The 18414-nt window shown below is 43.2% G+C and overlaps 1 protein-coding gene and 1 long non-coding RNA gene across 20 annotated transcripts in view; one reads left to right on the top strand and one right to left on the bottom strand.

The window, feature by feature from the left end:
• Nucleotides 1-18414, bottom strand: part of CD44 (CD44 molecule (Indian blood group)) — a 112695-nt gene that overhangs the window by 1628 nt on the left and 92653 nt on the right. For 14 of the 19 annotated variants that reach the window (XM_014538170.1, XM_014538171.1, XM_014538172.1 and 11 more), the window contains 5 exons: nucleotides 16653-16742; nucleotides 15657-15851; nucleotides 11766-11825; nucleotides 7915-7986; nucleotides 5730-5808 (listed from right to left, as the gene is read on the bottom strand). In XM_014538170.1, coding sequence (XP_014393656.1) covers nucleotides 5730-5808; nucleotides 7915-7986; nucleotides 11766-11825; nucleotides 15657-15851; nucleotides 16653-16742 — 496 coding nt within the window. The remainder of the gene's footprint in view (nucleotides 1-5729; nucleotides 5809-7914; nucleotides 7987-11765; nucleotides 11826-15656; nucleotides 15852-16652; nucleotides 16743-18414) is intronic. The other 5 variants (XM_014538181.1, XM_014538187.1, XM_014538188.1 and 2 more) reach the window with 3 other exon arrangements.
• LOC106725790 overlaps nucleotides 7739-18414 on the top strand; it is a 14024-nt gene continuing 3348 nt past the window's right edge. The window contains exons 1-2 of the long non-coding RNA XR_001361746.1: nucleotides 7739-7750; nucleotides 11045-11046. This is a non-coding gene — a long non-coding RNA (uncharacterized LOC106725790). The remainder of the gene's footprint in view (nucleotides 7751-11044; nucleotides 11047-18414) is intronic.

Here is an 18414-nt window from a genome sequence, read left to right as displayed (position 1 = left end):
CAGGGGAGGGGGGAAACGGGGGATATCTATAATACTGTCAATAATTAAAAAAAAGTCCCATTACTTCCTCTCACAGTCAACACTGTGTTGGCCTTGTCGGGGTTATTACTGCATGTACTGAGAAGAATGAAACAACATTTTTCTAGAACTATAGGCCGTATTGCTTTTTCCAGAACATTGGTTACCTTCCATATAACCCTGGTTATAGGCGGTTGAGCTACACAAGGCAAAAAGTTCAGCTACTTTAAGGTTTCTCACTACTAACATTTCTTAAGATTCAAATGCCAAAGGTTTTCTATGGAAGAGCATGACCTTGATCTTGTCCCTGTGTCACAGAATTGTCATAGCACCGCCTCACCCCACGCAGCCTGACACAATGCTTCCTCTTTCCTGTAACACTATCGCTGCTGCACATCTAAAAGTCAGACTGCTTCATGAAGACACAATTGCAGATCCTCACAACTACAGGTGGAGTGGGGGGAGGGGGCAATGAGCCAGCATTTATTGGACACCTCCTGAGTGCCAGGCACTTCACTTGTAACTTCATGTAATCCTCACAATAACCCCACAATGCTGCTCTTATTCCCATTATATGTCAGTGGAAACTGAGGCCCAGGGAGTTTAATAACCAACTTGAGATCACACAACTCGTAAGACAGAGTCAATGTTCAACCCCAGGCCTTTATGACCCAAAGCCTGGACTCGGCCCAGCTCTCTTCATGCTGCCAACCATCTGGAGACGGGGAAACAGTATGAAGTCGGAATTGTTCACTTCGCCGCTGGATATTTGGAGTTGCCAGACAAAGCCTCTATTATTCATGATTGTGAGCCATTCCTGCTAGGACTGCCAAGGCCATAAACTTTAATCTCTTGTTTGGGGAAATAGAAATTATACCTCCTCTATAGGAGTTAGATACTGTCTCCTCTGGCCGGATGTTTGATGAGGGCAGCGGAAGGATGCTTGACCAGTGCTGCAGACCCGTGGGACTGGGAGTATGGGTGCTGCCCACATACACAAGAACAGGGCTCGGGAGGCGTGGTGTTGAGATTTGACTGCCGTGTGACCTGGGGCAACTCACTTACTCTCTGAACCTCAGCTTGCTTCTCTGTAACATCAGACTAGTAAGAGTACCACCTTCACAAGGTGTGGAAAGCCCTCAAACAGAGCCTGGCCCTGCAAACATGAGCCTATGGGTGTTTTATTTGCTGCTTTTACAAACATTGTGGGTGAGGAAACCAAAGCATTGGATAAGCAAGCACTTGGAGCAGTATCTGGAACACAGTAGATGTTCAAGAATCACTGGCTGTGCCCTGGTTGGTGTGGCGCAGTTGGTTGGGCATCGGCCTGTGCACCAAAAGGTCTAGGGTTCCATCCCCAGTCAGGGCACATGCCCAGGTTGTGGGCTCGATCCCCAGTAGGGGGCGTGCAGGAGGCAGCTGATTGATATTCCTCTCTCATATCGATGTTTGATGTTTCTCTCCCTCGTTTTCTCTCTACAATCAATTTTTTTTTTTTTTAAGAATCACTGGCTGTGATTGTCAATATAATGAGCACCACAGAAGATGGGTTTTGCTTGCTTCTCTGGTTGCCTCCGCCACCTTGTTACATTTACCATGAAGGTGACTTAAGAGGCTGAAGATGGAACGCTGCTCATGCTATTCTAGATTCTCAGGCGGTATTTCCGGTGTTCTTTGAAAGAGAGGCGTCTCATTAAAGTAACGGGTGCTTGAGAAGTTGAATGAAATACTGCAGGAAAGTGATTTATAAGCATAAAAAGCTTGGGCATGGGGGTGAAGTGGGGTTTCATGTTCTTCACGCAGACAAAGCTGGTGTTGAAAGTGGAGGCCATCTGACCTGTAGGGCTTGGGCCTTGTCCTGCCCACGTTTCCCTGTGGATTTACGTGTCTCTGTTACCTGCCTGAGTTCTTTCAGGAGGGCAGGAGGATTCTCATAAATAACCCAGCCCAGTATGCTGTGCTCCAGGCATCTACATAAGCACTTTAAAAATTCAAGTCCGAATTTTTTCATTCTTCTTGGAGAAATTTTAACAGGAACATCAGCACTGAAGGGACTGGGAGGTCATCCAGCCCAGCCTTTTCATTGTGTAAACTGGAGACTGATCCCAGAAGTCAAGGCTGTCATCTGAGATGGCATCGCCAGCTATGGCCGAATGATGGTCCAAAGGTCAGAGATCTCCACCAAACTCCACCTTGCCTTGAAATCCTTTCATTAGCTGTGCACACAGTGACCACATGATGTGGAAAGACCCAGGCTAGAGCCTTGCCAGGACAGGGTGGGCAGGCTGGGTGATGGGGTGAGCGCGGGGTGGCGGGGGGCACGGACATTTAGGGCACAGAGGAATTTCTTTAGGGGGTAATTTAACAACCGACCTTATGTCTCTTCTATCTGACAATCCTTAAAGCTATTTTAGAGCTGTATTGTGCTTTGTGTTAGAGCTGGGCCACTAGCCACATGTGGCTATTGAAATTTAAACTAATTAAAATAAATAAAAATTTAAAATTCGCTTTAAGTGGCACTAGCCACATGTGGAATGCTCAGTCGCCCCCAGGATTTGTGGTTGTGGATCTGGCAGGACAGATGTAGAATCTTTCCGTCATCATAGAAAGCTCTGTGGGGCGGCTGTGTTCTCCAGGGTGGAACAAGGTCGGCGAGCAGGGATTAGGGAGCCAGGCTGCAGTTTAAGGGAAGGCAGGACCGGCCACACAGGGGGTGGTGGCGGCCCACTGGGGTCTACAGGAAAGAGGATTATCTCCTTGAGAGTGAAATCTGGTGAAGGCCTTTTCTGCAGTCGGTGTAGAAACGTTCCTGAATCATTCCTGTTTGGTGAAGCCTTTTCTGGTCATCATTTTTCTCCTCTTTGTACAAATCGGATACATTCTGTAAGGGAAAGGCACCTAACTTCTTCCCTTAAGCCTCAATGACTGTATAATAACCCAACTGATTCCTAAAACTATAGTTTTCTCTTAAGGACAGTGAATAAAGTACAATTTTCATTGTAATTTGCAATTCAGGGACTCTGGTTACATCAAGAACAGCAAGAAAAGGTGATATGGGTTATGAAGGGGATGGAAAGAGCTAAGGGAATAACGGGACCCCCACATGAGCATCTTTAAGATGACATGACTCACAGATGCCGTTGTCATGGACACCTGTGGCCAACCCTTGAACATCAACTTCAGTGACTAATGCTTTTCCATTTTTATATTTTAACCATAATTCATATGACAGTGCCTGGCACAGAGTATGTGCTCTATACATGTCAGCGGAGTCCCAGCCAACAGGCCAATGTTGCCACTGAACCTCAAGATTCTTTTAGGGGAAGGATGATACTTTTTGTTTTTAATCTTCTCTTTCTCCTCGCCAGGGTTGACGGTCATAGCCCGCCCCTCAAAAGATGTCTGCCGAGTAAAGAAATGCCTGTTGTAGTTCCCTGCTTTCAACCAAACTTTCTTTGATGAAAACAGGATTCTGTGTCTCCCTAAAATGTAATGCTCAAAGCAGAAAGGCCCAGCCTTTAAGAGGATTAGAAGAAGGCTGGCGACTTCAGAAACACAGCACACATGAAGGGGCCTGCGAAGCCATAACCGTTCTTTAGCTGCTTGGCAAATCTGTTTTTGATTATCAGATCAGGACATGGTAATTTACGGCGCCCAGGCAGCTACTTTCCTGGTGAGATACGTGCTGTGCTGGATCCCAAGTGTCCCTGTTTGCCCGTTGCTAGGGTGACTGCTGGCCTTGGGAGGAGGGGGAGGGTGCAATGGGGCCCTTCTTGCTGCTCACATGATGGGGGAGCGAAGTGTGAGCTAACCAGCTGCACTGCGGGAGCTCCGGCTGCTCTCAGGGACAGCTGAGATGCTTCTTTGAGGTCTCCCCCATCGACAGCACCAGGGGCCACGTTTCCATGGTGACGTGCAAAGCTCATGGACTGTACCTGTGAGCAGTGGCCGTGCATTCTAAGGCTTGGGGCAAAGGACTGATTTCCAACAATAGGAAATTCACATTTAACTGAGCAAAAGTAACGCTAGAGAAAACAAGGACGCTGAGGGAAAGTATAAAGACTCTTTGTAAGGGGTCCCTCAAGTCACATTATTTAAATTCAACTAAAAATAAGTCTCTTTCCGTTTAGTCAGACTTCCAGGAGGGCTTTCAGATTTCCTTTCCTAGTTTTTGTTCCCTATACAATCAACTGTCACGACTATTTTTATCACGCCCTCAAAGGTACAGAGAGCAACACAGCTCTTCGACTTTAATAGAGCACTTTTATTAACTGGTACCAGCGTCAGACGGCATTATTTAATTTCCTCGGATAATTAGAGATACTTCCTGGGCCCCTACAGCAGTGGAATTAGGTATTTGCTGTTTTCCAAAAGCCAATGAGAAGGATTCGATCATTTTAGCCAGGTCTTCTCCCAACCCCGGGGGCATTTTTCTGGCCTGTTAGATGATTCAGTGATACAATAAAGGGGACCCTTGCTTGGAAATAAGATTATTTTATCTTAAAGAACTCTCAAGAGACATTTCCAGAAGGTTTAATGTTCCCGAGCATATGCTCGGAGCAAAAACGCATCTTGAAAGTGTCTTAAACAGGAAATTGAGACTCGTATTTGTGGAGTATCCTTGTCTAAGTTCATTTCTTCTGTTGCTAGAATGACTATTTTCCTTCATTTCACTTGAAGTGGCTTTATTTCTGGAGCCTGGTCACAGCTCACCCAGGAATATATGTTGTTTAAATAGCTGCTGAAATAATCGGCCTTGGTTGAGGGATCGAGGGAGGGGAACCGTTGATGAAAACAGCCCCCATGTCAGTTCTAGGGACTTGTCTGTCTTTATTCAGACTTTCCTACAGGGAGTTCTTCATTATTTCATAGACCACACTGCCAGGGAGCTCTCCGAGGCCAAGATCTGAATCCTTTCAACTGCTGTGTCCACAAAATAGAAAACAGCGTCCTTACAAAATTAACACACAGACTCAATGCCTGTTTTAAGTAAGGGTTCTAGAAAGCTCCATGGGCATCAGATAGGAGATAACCAATCCCTGAATCTTTATATGGTGTTTTTGTGCATTGTGAATGCACTTAATAAATATTTGGTTTTATAAATCAATAAATCAATATATAGTTTTATGACTTTTTGGTGAGGTATTTCATAATTTTCATCAGATAGAGTCTCCATGGGATTTAATCTCAAAATAAGTAAGATCGCCCGGCCAGCTGGCTCAGTGGTTGAGCATCGACCTATGAGCCAGGAGGTCACGGTTCAATTCCCGGTCAGGGCACATGCCCGGTTTCCAGCTCAATCCCCAGTGTGGGACATGCAGGAGACAGCCGATCAATGATTCTCTCTCATCATGATGTTTCTATCTCTCTCTCCCTCTCCCTTCCTCTGTGAAATCAATTAAAAATATTTTTAAAAAAATAACAATTAAGATCCCCAAGAGATTCAACCACTATTTAGAAGGGGAGGTTCAGGTAATTATGTCCCAGAGCAGGGCTTCTTCTCCTGTACCGTGTGCATGAATGCCTGAGGCCTTGTCCAAACAGACTCTGACACAGGAGGTCTGGGTGGGGCCTGAGGTTCTGCATTTCTAACAAGCCCCCAGGGTGCTGAGCTGCTGGTTGCAAGGGCTACGCTCTGAGCAGCAAGGACATAGAGCCCACGTTTCAATGATGCCCTTCCAAGTCGAAGGTTCTGTGGAGCATCCCCTTACCTTCTTCGGCTGTTGACCGCGATGCAAACTGCGAGGATCAAAGCCAGGGCCAGGAGGGACGCCAAGATGATCAGCCACTCTGGTGGGAGTGAAGAAAAAGATACCCGTGACCTTGGGAAATACACTTTGTGAAAATAAACATGCACTTTATAAAACTGACTTGGCCCAAACAAGAACCACGGTCAGCACTACAGATAAATTCGACCAAATGGCCCAGCCAGTAGGCAGGTAATAGGAGAAGAGAGATTTTGCTACAGCTGTTTGTCCAACCGGCCTCTTGTGTTAATCTCTCACCATCAGTCAGGATTCCCAAGTCCCTCCAGGAGAAATATGTTTCCAAAAAAATGTAGAAGGACCTGTTGAAACTTGTAGATGCCCTGGGTGTAGTTATTAACCAGACGAAGGAAATGTATTCTTCCCTTAAAAGGAACTTTCCTTTTTTAGGTAAGAGCACCCACTTTACATTGATTAGAAGCAAAAATGGAGGCCATATACTAGTGAGTGGGAGAAAGGACAGTCCTATGGACGGTTGAACTTGTGCACATTCACGGGCGGAGTAGGGGGGTCATTTGGCAAAACTTGTCTAAAGCCTTCAAACTGCACATGCTTTCGATCCAGCAGTTACACTTTCAGGAATTTAGAGGACCTAGAATTAGCTAGGAAGATGTTCATTACTGTGCCATTTATAATGGCAAAAGTTGAAAACAACCCAATATCCAACAATAGGAGTTGGTTGAATAAATTAGGGTTCATTCATTATATAATATACTACAATGTGGGGAAAATTATGTAATGACATTGGAAAGCTGTGGCCCCCCAGTTGAGAATGGTAGTTTGCTAAACAAAGCAAGTATGCTATAATTACATGTTTATATATAAATTACATTGAAAATTACAGGAAGGTCATCTATGAAAATGGTAACCATGGCACTTCTGGATGGTGGGGTCGATAACTGATTGGTATTTTTGTCCTTTTGTTTAGTTGCATTTTCTAAAATGTCTGCAATAATTAATGCATCACTCATGGACTCATAACATGTTAAACACATGTTTTTAAATCAAGCTTTAAAGTATTAAAATATGACTGGACAACTTGAATAAAGTCATCTGCCAAGTGGGCTGTGTATCTGCGCAATGAACTACAGCTTGGGAAACAAGAAAGATGGACAGTCAGTCACTGCCCATTCGCCTTTGGGAGTCTTGGTTCTCCTCTGATTTCCTGCTCAGGGAGCTCTGCCTTTGCCTGACCTCTCCCTGGTTAGGTGAGCTTGGGTAGCAGGGTCGAATCAGGAGGTGGGGAGACCCTCAGGAGAGAAGCACTTCTCTTCTTTCCTGGGTCTCTAGCCCTGAGATGCCCCCCATTCCCTCTCACTGGGGCTGGGGAAAATCCTGCTGCCTGATTATTGCAAATTTCATCCCACCCATCAAGTCTTCCCTGGCAGCCCACGCCTTCTCCATGTGCTCTGCCTCTAGCTGTGCCCAGGCAAGCTGAGGCAAGGGGGCCGGGCCCACAGCACGTTCTTCCCTTTCCCACGGGAGGCTCAGTTTGGAGACCTCTGAAGAGGGGGGGTAGTATGCAACCTTGGGAAAACCCTTCCTTTTTTGTAATCCTAACCCCCCTTTACAAATGCTTGACTTTGAGCCCAAGTCAAGTAAAGCATTTGCTTCGAGTGACTTAAGTCTTGACACTCAGGAGAGCCGGCTGTCTCGTCCCCTCACTGCACACGTAACACATTCTGAAACTTTGTCTGGATCAGTGAAGACTGTCCCTCAAGAAAAAGCACTTTGGGGACCAGAAGAATGTTTTCACTCCACCCAATACCCTGTCTGCAATGTGAGAGGAATGTTACACATGTCATCCCCAACCCCAGAAAGAAAGGGGAAACTGAACCATGATAAGCAGGACCTGGGTGTGACATGGAGTCCCCTGAGCGGCCCTGCATTTGGGGAGGAAGCTTTCGGACCTAACGTGGCCCTGCTTTGGGACCTGGGATAAAAGAACGTTCCATCTTTTCCGATCTGTTCCTGTCATCCATCTTTAGCTTGCAAAGAGGAACTATCAGTTTCAAGGGTTGGACATTTAGGAAAATGTGCTTTCAAACTGGTTGCTTCTTTCTTTCTGGGACATTCAGTGAGACCTGCTTTTAGCATCATTTTTTTTTTCCCCTCACAGCTCAAAACTCACCTGGAATTTGAGGTTTCCTTATAGGACCCGAGGTCGTGTTGGCCCCACCTTCTTGACTCCCACTGGAGTGTCCTAAGGGGAAAAACAACATCTGTCAATCAAGCTTTGGAGGGCGTAAGGAGGCTTACAGAGCAGCACATGGGGCCAGCCTCTGCGTCCTGCAAAGCTCCCTATACACTCAAAGTGCAGGCGTTTATAAAGGGCTACAAGACTCTCCCCAGAAACATTCCATTTGATGCAGGCCAATATATTATTGAAACATGCTTTGTATTTGAAGAATGAACAGTTTCTTCTGCTAGGAAACAAAAGAAGAAAACAAATAAAAATCTCAGACTGAAAGGAAGCATCACAAGACAAAGAATCCACAAGTTGGAGCAGGAGGCTTACCAAAATGAGAGAGGCGTCATGTTGTAAAAGAAACTCTAAGACGTTTTGTGAGAGACTCACCCAAATGAATAAGCTCTGCTTTTTCTTTGTGTGTGGGGGTGTTTTTTTTGTTTGTTTTCCTTTTTAAAAAATATATATTTTTAACTGATTTCAGAGAGGAAGGAAGAGGGAAAGAGAGAGAGAAACATCAATGATAAGAGAGAATCATTGATCAGCTGCTTCCTGCATGCCCCCTACTGGGGATGGAGCCTGCAACCCAGGCATGTGCCCTGACCAGGAATCAAACCATGACCTCCTGGTTCATAGGTCGACTCTCAACCACTGAGCCAAGCTGGCCAGGCTCTTTGTATTTTATATGCTTCCTTTACTGCTCCCACTAAAACGAAAATATCCCACTAACATGAACTCCTACCAAGTGGGATTCCACTGCTGAATCCTGAAGGCCTCCAAGGGATAAAAAACAAAACAGGGAAGTCTGTGTGGGCAGCCAATGAATGAAGATGGCTGGGCTTATAGTGACAAGCTCTCCTAAAAGAGTCAAACTTCAGACTGTGCACAGTCTGATTATGGTGGTTATTTTAAATAGGTTGGCTCTTGCTTACGCAATCTCACATTTTTGTTAAACTCGAGTTTTACCGTATGTCTGGCCATTTCAACATACCGCATGCCATGGTGACAGTGGCTTCTCACTTGACAAACCTCAGAAAGAGCCAAGACACTTTCTCCAGTTGCCTCCCAGAGTCTGTGGTCACTGGCCAGTGTCCACCTGCACAGGTCAGGGGGTACTGGCCATCTAAACTGGAGATCATTGGCCTTGAAAACCACCTCAGAGGTGCAGTCACCCTTACTGGTCTTCCCCTGATTTACAACAGCCTCTGCTATTTGAAAGGAGGCCATGAGGGGATCATAATCCCTTTATGTCTATTTTCCAAAAAAGTGCTCCCAGCAAGGAAAGATCTGGGTGTGTGTATACAGCCAGATGGAACCGCCTGTTTGAACAATAGACACCTGCACAGAAGTCAAACAAAAGAGGCCGCTCCCGCCCACTTCAAGCAAAAGCCAAGAAGATGGACTAGATAGAGCAGGTCTCGCCTTGCGCCCCAGAGGTCTGCAAATGCGGCTAGGGAAGGGCTCGCGCGGAAGGCAAGCTCTGCAAAGAGGAACACTGATACTGCAGTTGGAGATGAGATCCAATCTGAGATGTGTGCACAGAGATAATTCGACCGGCCTTAACTGTGAGAAAAACAGTCTAAGGCAGTGCTTCTCAAGCCTAAAATAGGTGGAGCGGGAGGATCTTGAGTCAGTAGGTCCGGGATGGCTGGGGATTCTGCGTTTCTGACCAGCTCCTAGGTGGTGTGTCTGCTGCCGGTGTATGGACCGCACTTGGAGTTGTTGGAGTCTCTTGATTTTAGAGGGGAGGATCTTGAGTCAGTAGGTCCGGGATGGCTGGGGGATTCTGCGTTTCCGACCAGCTCCTAGGTGGTGTGTCTGCTGCTGGTGTATGGACCGCACTTGGAATTGTTAGAGTCTCTTGATTTTAGAAAGCATGCCTTTTAGTATCAGCTCCCTGTTGTTTCTAAGTTACTTTCAAATTCCTGATGCCTCGTGTTCTTCACAAGAACTCCAGGAGGTAACTCTTTTTTTCTAATAAGGAGACTGAGGTTGGGAAAGGTTGACTGCCCCACCCCAGCGCTCCAGAGAGCCTTGGACTTCGGTCCTTACTTTAGAAGCATTTCTGATGAGCCCACTACATCCCTGTCCCCGTAGGTAAAAGGTTATTACTAAAACCACCATGGAAATGTCCATCTTCATTGAGCTTTAAGTGTGCGAGCCTGTAAGCCTGGAGGCAACTCTACTTCCAATGTAAGCATGAAGGGGAGGACAGTAGCTTTATAAGGATGACCTCACTTGGCATGGGGGGCCTGGACCGCCGATGCTTGGGGTCACCTCGGTAAGACAGCACCAGCACAGCCTTTCAGCGGCCCCAGCGCTACTGGTCACCAGGAAACCTGCTTCGGGGCAGACTTTTGCTGCTTGGAGTAACGTTTCCAGGAGTGTTCTCTGAGTCACAGCGAAAAGGAATCCATTGACTGATGCATGCCGGGTGGCAATTATGGTCACCACAGGTTGCTTTCTCTAGACCAGTGATGGCGAACCTTTTGAGCTCGGCGTGTCAGCATTTTGAAAAACCCTAACTTAACTCTGGTGCCATGTCACATATAGAAATTTTTTGATATTTGCAACCATAGTAAAACAAAGATGTATTTTTTTGATATTTATTTTATATATTTTAATGCCATTTAACAAAGAAAAATCAACCCAAAAAATGAGTTTGCGTGTCACTTCTGACATGCGTGTCATAGGTTCGCCATCACTGCTCTAGACTGTGCTTGTGAGAGGCAAGAGGAGACCCCTGGCTTTGAAACGTGACTCCACCACTCAACTCACTAGTCATGGCAACTCAGCTAAGTTACTTAGCGGCTCTGAGTCTCGGTGTCCTCTGTAATAGTGGGATACTAGTACTTCTTATGTGGGCCACAGGGTATGTAGGATGAGCAAGTGAGTTAATAATAGATGAAACATAGAAAATATGTTTAGTTTCATATATGACTATTGACCTACAGAAATGGCAGTTTGATAGGGTTCATCCTACTACACAATGAATTCTGATGAAATGCTAGCTGTTATGCCATGTGCTGGGGGCCAGACCAAATGCTTCAGTGTATGCTATCATTTAGTCCAGCGGTTCTCAACCTGTGGGTCGCGACCCCTTTGGCAGTCAAACGGCCCTTTCACAGGGGTCGCCTAAGACCATCCTGCATATCAGGTATTTACATGACGATTCATAACAGTAGCAACATTACAGTTATGAAGTAGCAACGAAAATAATTTTATGGTTGGGTCACAACATGAGGAACTGTATTTAAAGGGCCAGAAGGTTGAGAACCACTGATTTAGTCTTTTAAACCAGACTTGATGACAATTATTATTATTATTTTATTGGTTAGGAAATTGAGTCTCAGATCCTTTCAGCAACATCCCCAGTTTGTATGTGGAGGAGCTGGGAGCAAACCTTTCTTATTCCAAAACCCAGGTTTTTAACCACTCTGATGTCATGAAACGTTACCTTGAGACCCTGCTTAGGTTCTCCCTGATCCTGTCAGATGGAAGAATTTTCTCCAAAGCAGTCGTTCTCAAAGCACAGTCCCTGCTCCAGCCTTACCAGCGTCACCGGGGGACTTAGTAAAAGTGCACGTGCTCAGGCTCTACCCCAGACATGCAGGATCAGAAACTATAAGGATGGGGCCCAGCAGTGGGGTTTAATAAGCCCTTCCCGCAATGGTGACGCATGCTAAGAGAGTTTGAGAACCACTCTTTGAGAGACAGTGACTCAAACATTATTCATTAATAATCAGCAGGTTCAATGATGACGAGAGTAAATGACTAACGCAGCTCAAACTCACCAGTTGGTCCAGATCTTTGAGTGGTATGGTCCCTGGGGTCGGAAGATGAGTCTCCATCTTCTGTAAGGAACAATCAGAGAAGGTTCAGTATGGTGTGTTCTGGTTACACTTCCATCTGCATTTCCTCACGTCTGCCTTTTCATGCCCTTTGCTTTTATCACAAAGCTTAGTCTTTTAAAGGTAAGCAAAGGAGCCGTGAATGGCTCCACAATATTAATTTCTATTCATTTCTTAATCCACTGATCAGTGGGCTGGAGATTTCATCAAAATTAGGAAATCTGGTCCAGCATAGACCATCAGGATGACCAGAGGAAGTGTGGCTGTGGTAGAAACCCAATAACTGTAACACATGAACAAAATTATCATGATGTGTTCACAGGTCTGAGGTTGGGATTTGATACTATTTCTTTGAAATAGGGACTCTATGTTTTGAATGATGACAAATGTGATCACCGGGAATGCATGTATTCTGTGGCTTAGGTCATGAGACATTTAAAGAGTATTCTCCGAGGCAGGAAATAGAAAAGGGTTTTGTTAATTTCTATTCATTTCTTAATCCACTGATCAGTGGGCTGGAGATTTCATCAAAATTAGGAAATCTGGTCCAGCATAGACCATCAGGATGACCAGAGGAAGTGTGGCTTTGGTAGAAACCCAATAACTGTAACATGTGAACAAAATGATCATGATGTGTTCACAGGTCTGAGGTTGGGATTTGATACTGTTTCTTTGAAATAGGGACTCTATGTTTTGAAGGATGACAAATGTGATCACTGGGAATGCATGTACTCTGTGGCTTAGGTCATGAGACATTTAAAGAGTATTCTCCGAGGCAGGAAATAGAAAAGGGTTTTGGTATGCATACAAGATCTTGGGGTTAAATTCAAAGAAAGAAGTCAACTGCTTATTTAAAGAAAATGTCTGAAAATAAGTGAAAAGGAAAGGGGGAGATGATAGCTAACATGTGACTAATGTATTCCTGGTTATTAGAATATGTTTCAAATTGTAATATTTTTCAAAAATGAAATCTGCATTTTCAACACCAAGAGTTAATATAATTCATCTTCTCAAATATCCATCACCAAAAGGCTTTTGAATTGCTAAACTCTGGATCCCCAGGTCAGATCTTGGATTTAGCATATGGAAACTCTTACCCTTCTTCCTCCTCCTCCTCCTCCCCACACATTTTCCAAAACTATACTGGAATCTTAAAACAAAACAAAAAAGGACAATGGCTTCATAAAATGACTATAGTTACCCATTATGAAGGTACCTATAAGGAAAATGCCATAGTCTGATCCCCACCATTTCCCATAAGGTGGAGGTAGGTGACCTGTAATCGCTTGTGTACTTGTATAGAGGAAACACATTGCTTTGTTCCTTGGCTCATGATTAGAATAATGAAAAACAGAATTTGCTGAAATGCCAGGACCAACACCCTCAAAATCACTACCACCATCACCATCACTACCTCCACCACCACCACCACCATCACTACCACCACCACCATCACCACCATCACCATCACCAACATCATCACCACCACCACCCCCAACAACAACAACACCATCACCACAATTTCAAATGTTTTAATTCTTAAGGTTAAGCATAAAGACTGAGAAAAATTGGAAGAAATGAGCACTTTTTGAATTTTGAAAGAAAACAAAAAATGAGAGTTGGATCCCTTATTAATCATTTAATCCATGGAGAACCATGGAAATCTGTTGGCACCACCATGGAATATAGAAGAAATGAGAGTACATGGATATCAATTTTGTAGAAAGCATTTTATTTACTAACAATAATCTATGTAATCTTTCTAGGCTACAGTAACTATTTAAATTGCCACTTAAAATTTAAATTCATTATGTTGCATGACAGGCCTCATTTTGCTAAGAAAACTTAGGCAATGCTCTAAGGTTCACTTCTACAGAAAAATACTTAAAATGATACTTGGAAATTTTAATGATTGAGGGTAGAACCATGTTGAACAAAGAACCAAAGGGTGTGAGGGGTTCTGTCTTGCCAATATTGCCAAGGTTTTTTCTAAGACTATTTTCCTTGAAGCTTGTGTTCAAGTAACCCTTGTGTTCAAGTAATCCTTATTTTATTTACTAACTAGAGGTCCGACCCACGAAATTCGTGCAAGAGTAAGCCTTCCTTCCACCGGCTGCTGGCACCAGCTTCCCTCTGGCACCCAGGACCCGGGCTTCCCTTGCAGCCCCAGCTTCGTCCAGAAGGTCATCCGATCTAATTAGCATATTACACTTTTATTATTATAGATGCCACATTCACATAACTTTCATTATTACATATTGTTGTAATTCCATTTCATTATTAATTATTGTTCATTTCATACTGTGCCTAATTTTTATAAATTAAACTTTATCAGTAGTCCCTCCTTATCTTTGGGATGGGCAGCCGAGGAAAGAGGCCATGCAAGTGACATTCTGGTTTTCTGTCACCACAGCAGTCATCTGTTTTATATATTGAGTTCTCATAAGATTTATTCTTCTTTGGGGAGGGGAGGGAAAGAACTTACACTACAAAAAAAAAAAAAAAATTACAGTCGTTCCTCCTTATCTACTGGGAATACGTTCTAAGACCCCCAGTGGATGCCTGAAAAGTGTGGATAGTACTGAACCCTATATATGCCATTTTTTTCCTATACATACAAACCTATGATAAAGTTTAATTTATAAATTAGGCACACTAAGAATTTTGACAACAACAATAATGAAATAGAACAATTACAACAATATACTATAATAAAAGTTATGTGAATGTGGCGTTAGGGAGTAAAATAAGGGTGACTTGAACACAAGCACTGCAATGACATGACAGTCTACCTGATTATGGAGATGGCTATTAAGTGGCTAAAAAAGGGTGGGTAGCATGTATAGTGTGGATACACGGGACAAAGCGACGATTCACAGGTGGAGACAGAGCAGGACGGCATGAGATTTCATCAAACTACTATGAATAGCACACAATATAAAGCATATGAATTATTTCTGGAATTGTCCACTTGATATTTTCAGACCACGGTTGACCATGGGTAACTGAAGCCATGGAGAGCAAAACCCTGGATCAAGGGGGGACTACTGCATGTTTAAAATCACTAATCTTTAATAGGCCTTAGTGGTAAGAAGTACTTGAATAACCAGAAGGAGAGGATTTTAGTTTCTTAGCCAGAGTAGGTATTTTCCAGTTCCTTTTTCTACAATGTCAGTTTTTTAACGCAAATGGAGAAACAAACAAAAAGCAGAAGTAAGGAGGACTGTTTGAGAAAACAAATCTCATTCTGGGTCCATGTCCAACTTAAATGAATGTCATCTTCAGCCATCTCTTTGCCACTACAACAAGAGAGATATGCCTATTCATTAATAGTTGGTTCTATCATAAAATTTTAAGTGTGCATCATAATTAGAGATTTATCCACAAGCCCTTCACTAAAAGTAAAATTCACCAATCCATCACCAATAGGAGGTAATACATTCAGAGCCAAGGTATTAGTATATGGAAATTATTCACATGTTGGGTAAAACCTTACTAAATAGGCAGCATGTTATTAGTTGAATCAAATAAAATAGCTAATATTTAACTTCTTTGACCTACAAAACTATCAATTTCACATGGATCAACTTAATATATCACAAGACCAGAAACAAGGCAAAGAAAGAAATTCTGCCATAACAACCAAGTCACAAGAATAAATAGAAATGACATCAGCAAATGAAAGCATTCTTAATCTCAACTAAGTCTAAGTTTACTTACACTAGAATGATGACATGATTAAAAACCCTTCCCAAGTCACAAATAAGCCTAATCACAGCCTACACAGAAAACATCCCCTATAACATGAAAGTATGTGTTGTTTTTCTACATTACCTGGCAAGGGACCATCAACATTAACGTTGGAATCTCCGTCAACAGTAACTTCAGTAACTCCAGGGGACTCAGTGTTAGCAGGGGTCACTGGGATGAGGGTTGTGTACTCCTTTGTGTCTGGGGAATGAGGAGTATAACCTCCCACTGAAGTAGCTGAGTCTTCAGGAAGATGTCCACCTCCGCCATCATGCCTATCTGTGTAGAGGTGGAGTCTATGGTGAACCGACATCTGTAAGGCCACCACCCATCGTGTGCTTGTCCTTAAAACATGCAATTATTGCAAAAGCTTCCCACTTGTTATTTGTGAACACAGAGCAAAAGATAGTGTGATCTACACTATTGCACAGAATCTGTATTTTGCAATTGACAACACCTAGACATCACTCAACGGAAGAGATTTTGGTGATCCTAATACCCAGAGAAGACATTCGTTGTAACATCTACCTGGGTTGTTAAAGTGAGGATTATGCCACTACAACTGTGACCTTGAAGGCAACTCAGGTTCTAGATAATCTTGAGCTCTTACTCAATTGGACCCACCTATAATGAAGTGGAGGAAGCTTATCTTTGAATTAAAAGGTAAATATGCTGTCTGTGATTGGAATAGCCAATGCAAGGATTCCCAGGCCTGAGGCTTTATTTTTTCCTTTTCCAGAAGGCACTGCTTCTTAATCACTCACTCCATGGTCCAGAGTATAAATGGCAAAATATTATAATTAATGCGAGGGAAATAGAAAGTAATATAATTCAGATCTTTATACCAATTATAAATCACAAATAAGCCATCTAAATCTAGAATTTAAGAAACCTGACCTTTAAGATTAAGACATATAGTTGCATTTCATGTACAATGGCTTCTAAAAAGTCTTCAAAGCAGAAAAACCACAGGCCCATCACCAGCACACCTTCTGATCAGAAGTAACAGCACAACAGCCAATGAATGCACCTCCACCAAAGACACTGTGCAAAGACACCCATAACTGAAGCCATCCTTACTGCTAGATGTTGGAGTGGACATCATTGGCTGGTCTTTATCTTCTTCGAAGCCTCCATGTGATGTAGAGAAGCTCTGAGTATGACTCTGCTCTGTTTCAATGAGGGATGAATCCAGCATTAATTTGAAGCCATAAAACAAATCCTGTTATTTTGCTGACAGAGAGGATCTTGCTATATATAGTGTTAGACAGGTGAGAGTGTAAGAATACCAAGGCTTGTGCATAACATTTTCATCTGATTGATAAAAACATACAACAGAATTCTGTTTTACTAGTTGGCTGTTAAGAGCCTTTGTGTGTGTTTTTTTTTCTATAATCAACAAAGATAATGTGCCAAACATGAAGCCTGAGCCAAAACTATGTCTATCCCAGATCATCCTGACCCAATGGTAACATTGCTTCCAGTCACCAAGGAAAACCAGAGTACACAGTCACAGAGGAAGAGTAATGTTTGAATCCCAGTGTTCCCATGAGCAATCAAGAGCACCCAGTTGTGTGTCAAGAAGTGGTATGATCGTAACCACAAAAGAGGAAGAAGTTCATCTAGTATAACTTGCTCAAGTAACTCAGATCAAATGTATAAAAGGAAATACGTTAGTCCCTCCTAAAGAACATTAAATTAAAGTTCCCATTTTACTCTATTATTAGGGTTTTGATCTCATCTGTGGATGAGGATTCTCATCACTGTGCTGAAACGCCAGGAAACGCTTGCCTGGGCAAACACAGGGCCCTCACTGTAGTCCATGCAATCTGAGGTTGAACCACTGCCCATATGTGAAATCGCTTTGACTGTTTTGAATTAATTTCTTTTGTGTTCTTCTAAGAAAAGTACTGACCTCTGAGTTACAGGTGCAAGCACCCCATAAAGCACACCCATAAGCCATGTCTACCACCAAGTAAACATTACAACCAGAAGAGAAACATTCACCAAATCCCAAACCAAACATCAGAACAAAAGTCAACAGGGACATAAAGTAGAAATACAAGACCCTCGATTGGCGGGACCATTCTTTGGCTTCTCTGCATCCTATTTAATGTTTAACACTGTGCTGGTTACATTATTTTATTTATTTATCTTTATTGTTGAAAGTATTACAGATGTCCCTCTTTTCCCCCAGTGACCACACTATTGTCTGCGCCCATGGGTTATGCATATTGTGCTAGTTACATTTTTGACAGTCAACACATGCTTGCTGACTTTTTCCTTTGTCTAAAGGGCACACATAAAGAACTCTGTCCATTATGTGCAGCAAGCAGTGAAATAAGGCCCTCTTAATTCTGGAACTCTTTCATAGTCTGTCAAGAAATTATGAATGACTTTAGGCTGATATCTAGGATAGCCCTGTACATATAATGAAAATTAAAGCTGTTAGAAGTTTAGCATTGCTTCTACCAGATGTTTAGTGATAGGAAGAAGCATTAGCAAATGTTCTCATTTTGTACCCGGGCCCTGTCACCTTTGTCAATTGTCAATAATACGACTTGCCCCTCTTCTATAGGATGATGTGATTTCCCTATTTTCTATGACTGTATATCCCAAACTTGTCTTTTCACCACCATTAAAACAATCCTATCCCTCTTCTGCTTTGATTGAAGAAAAGATGGGAATCAAAAGAAGGTGGTCAGTGCCCAGCCAGTGTGGCTCAGTGGTTGAGTGTCAACCTATGAATCAGGAGGTCACCCTTCAATTTCTGGTCACGGCATATGCTTGCGTTGCAGGCTTGATCCCCAGTAGGGGGTTTTTAACTCACTCTCCCTTTCCC

The sequence above is a fragment of the Myotis brandtii genome, unplaced genomic scaffold (genome assembly GCF_000412655.1).
Source record: "Myotis brandtii unplaced genomic scaffold, ASM41265v1 scaffold187, whole genome shotgun sequence".
NCBI lineage: Eukaryota > Metazoa > Chordata > Mammalia > Chiroptera > Vespertilionidae > Myotis > Myotis brandtii.
The sequence above is the reverse complement of the archived record's forward strand: the minus strand, read 5'-3'. Positions and strand labels throughout refer to the sequence as shown.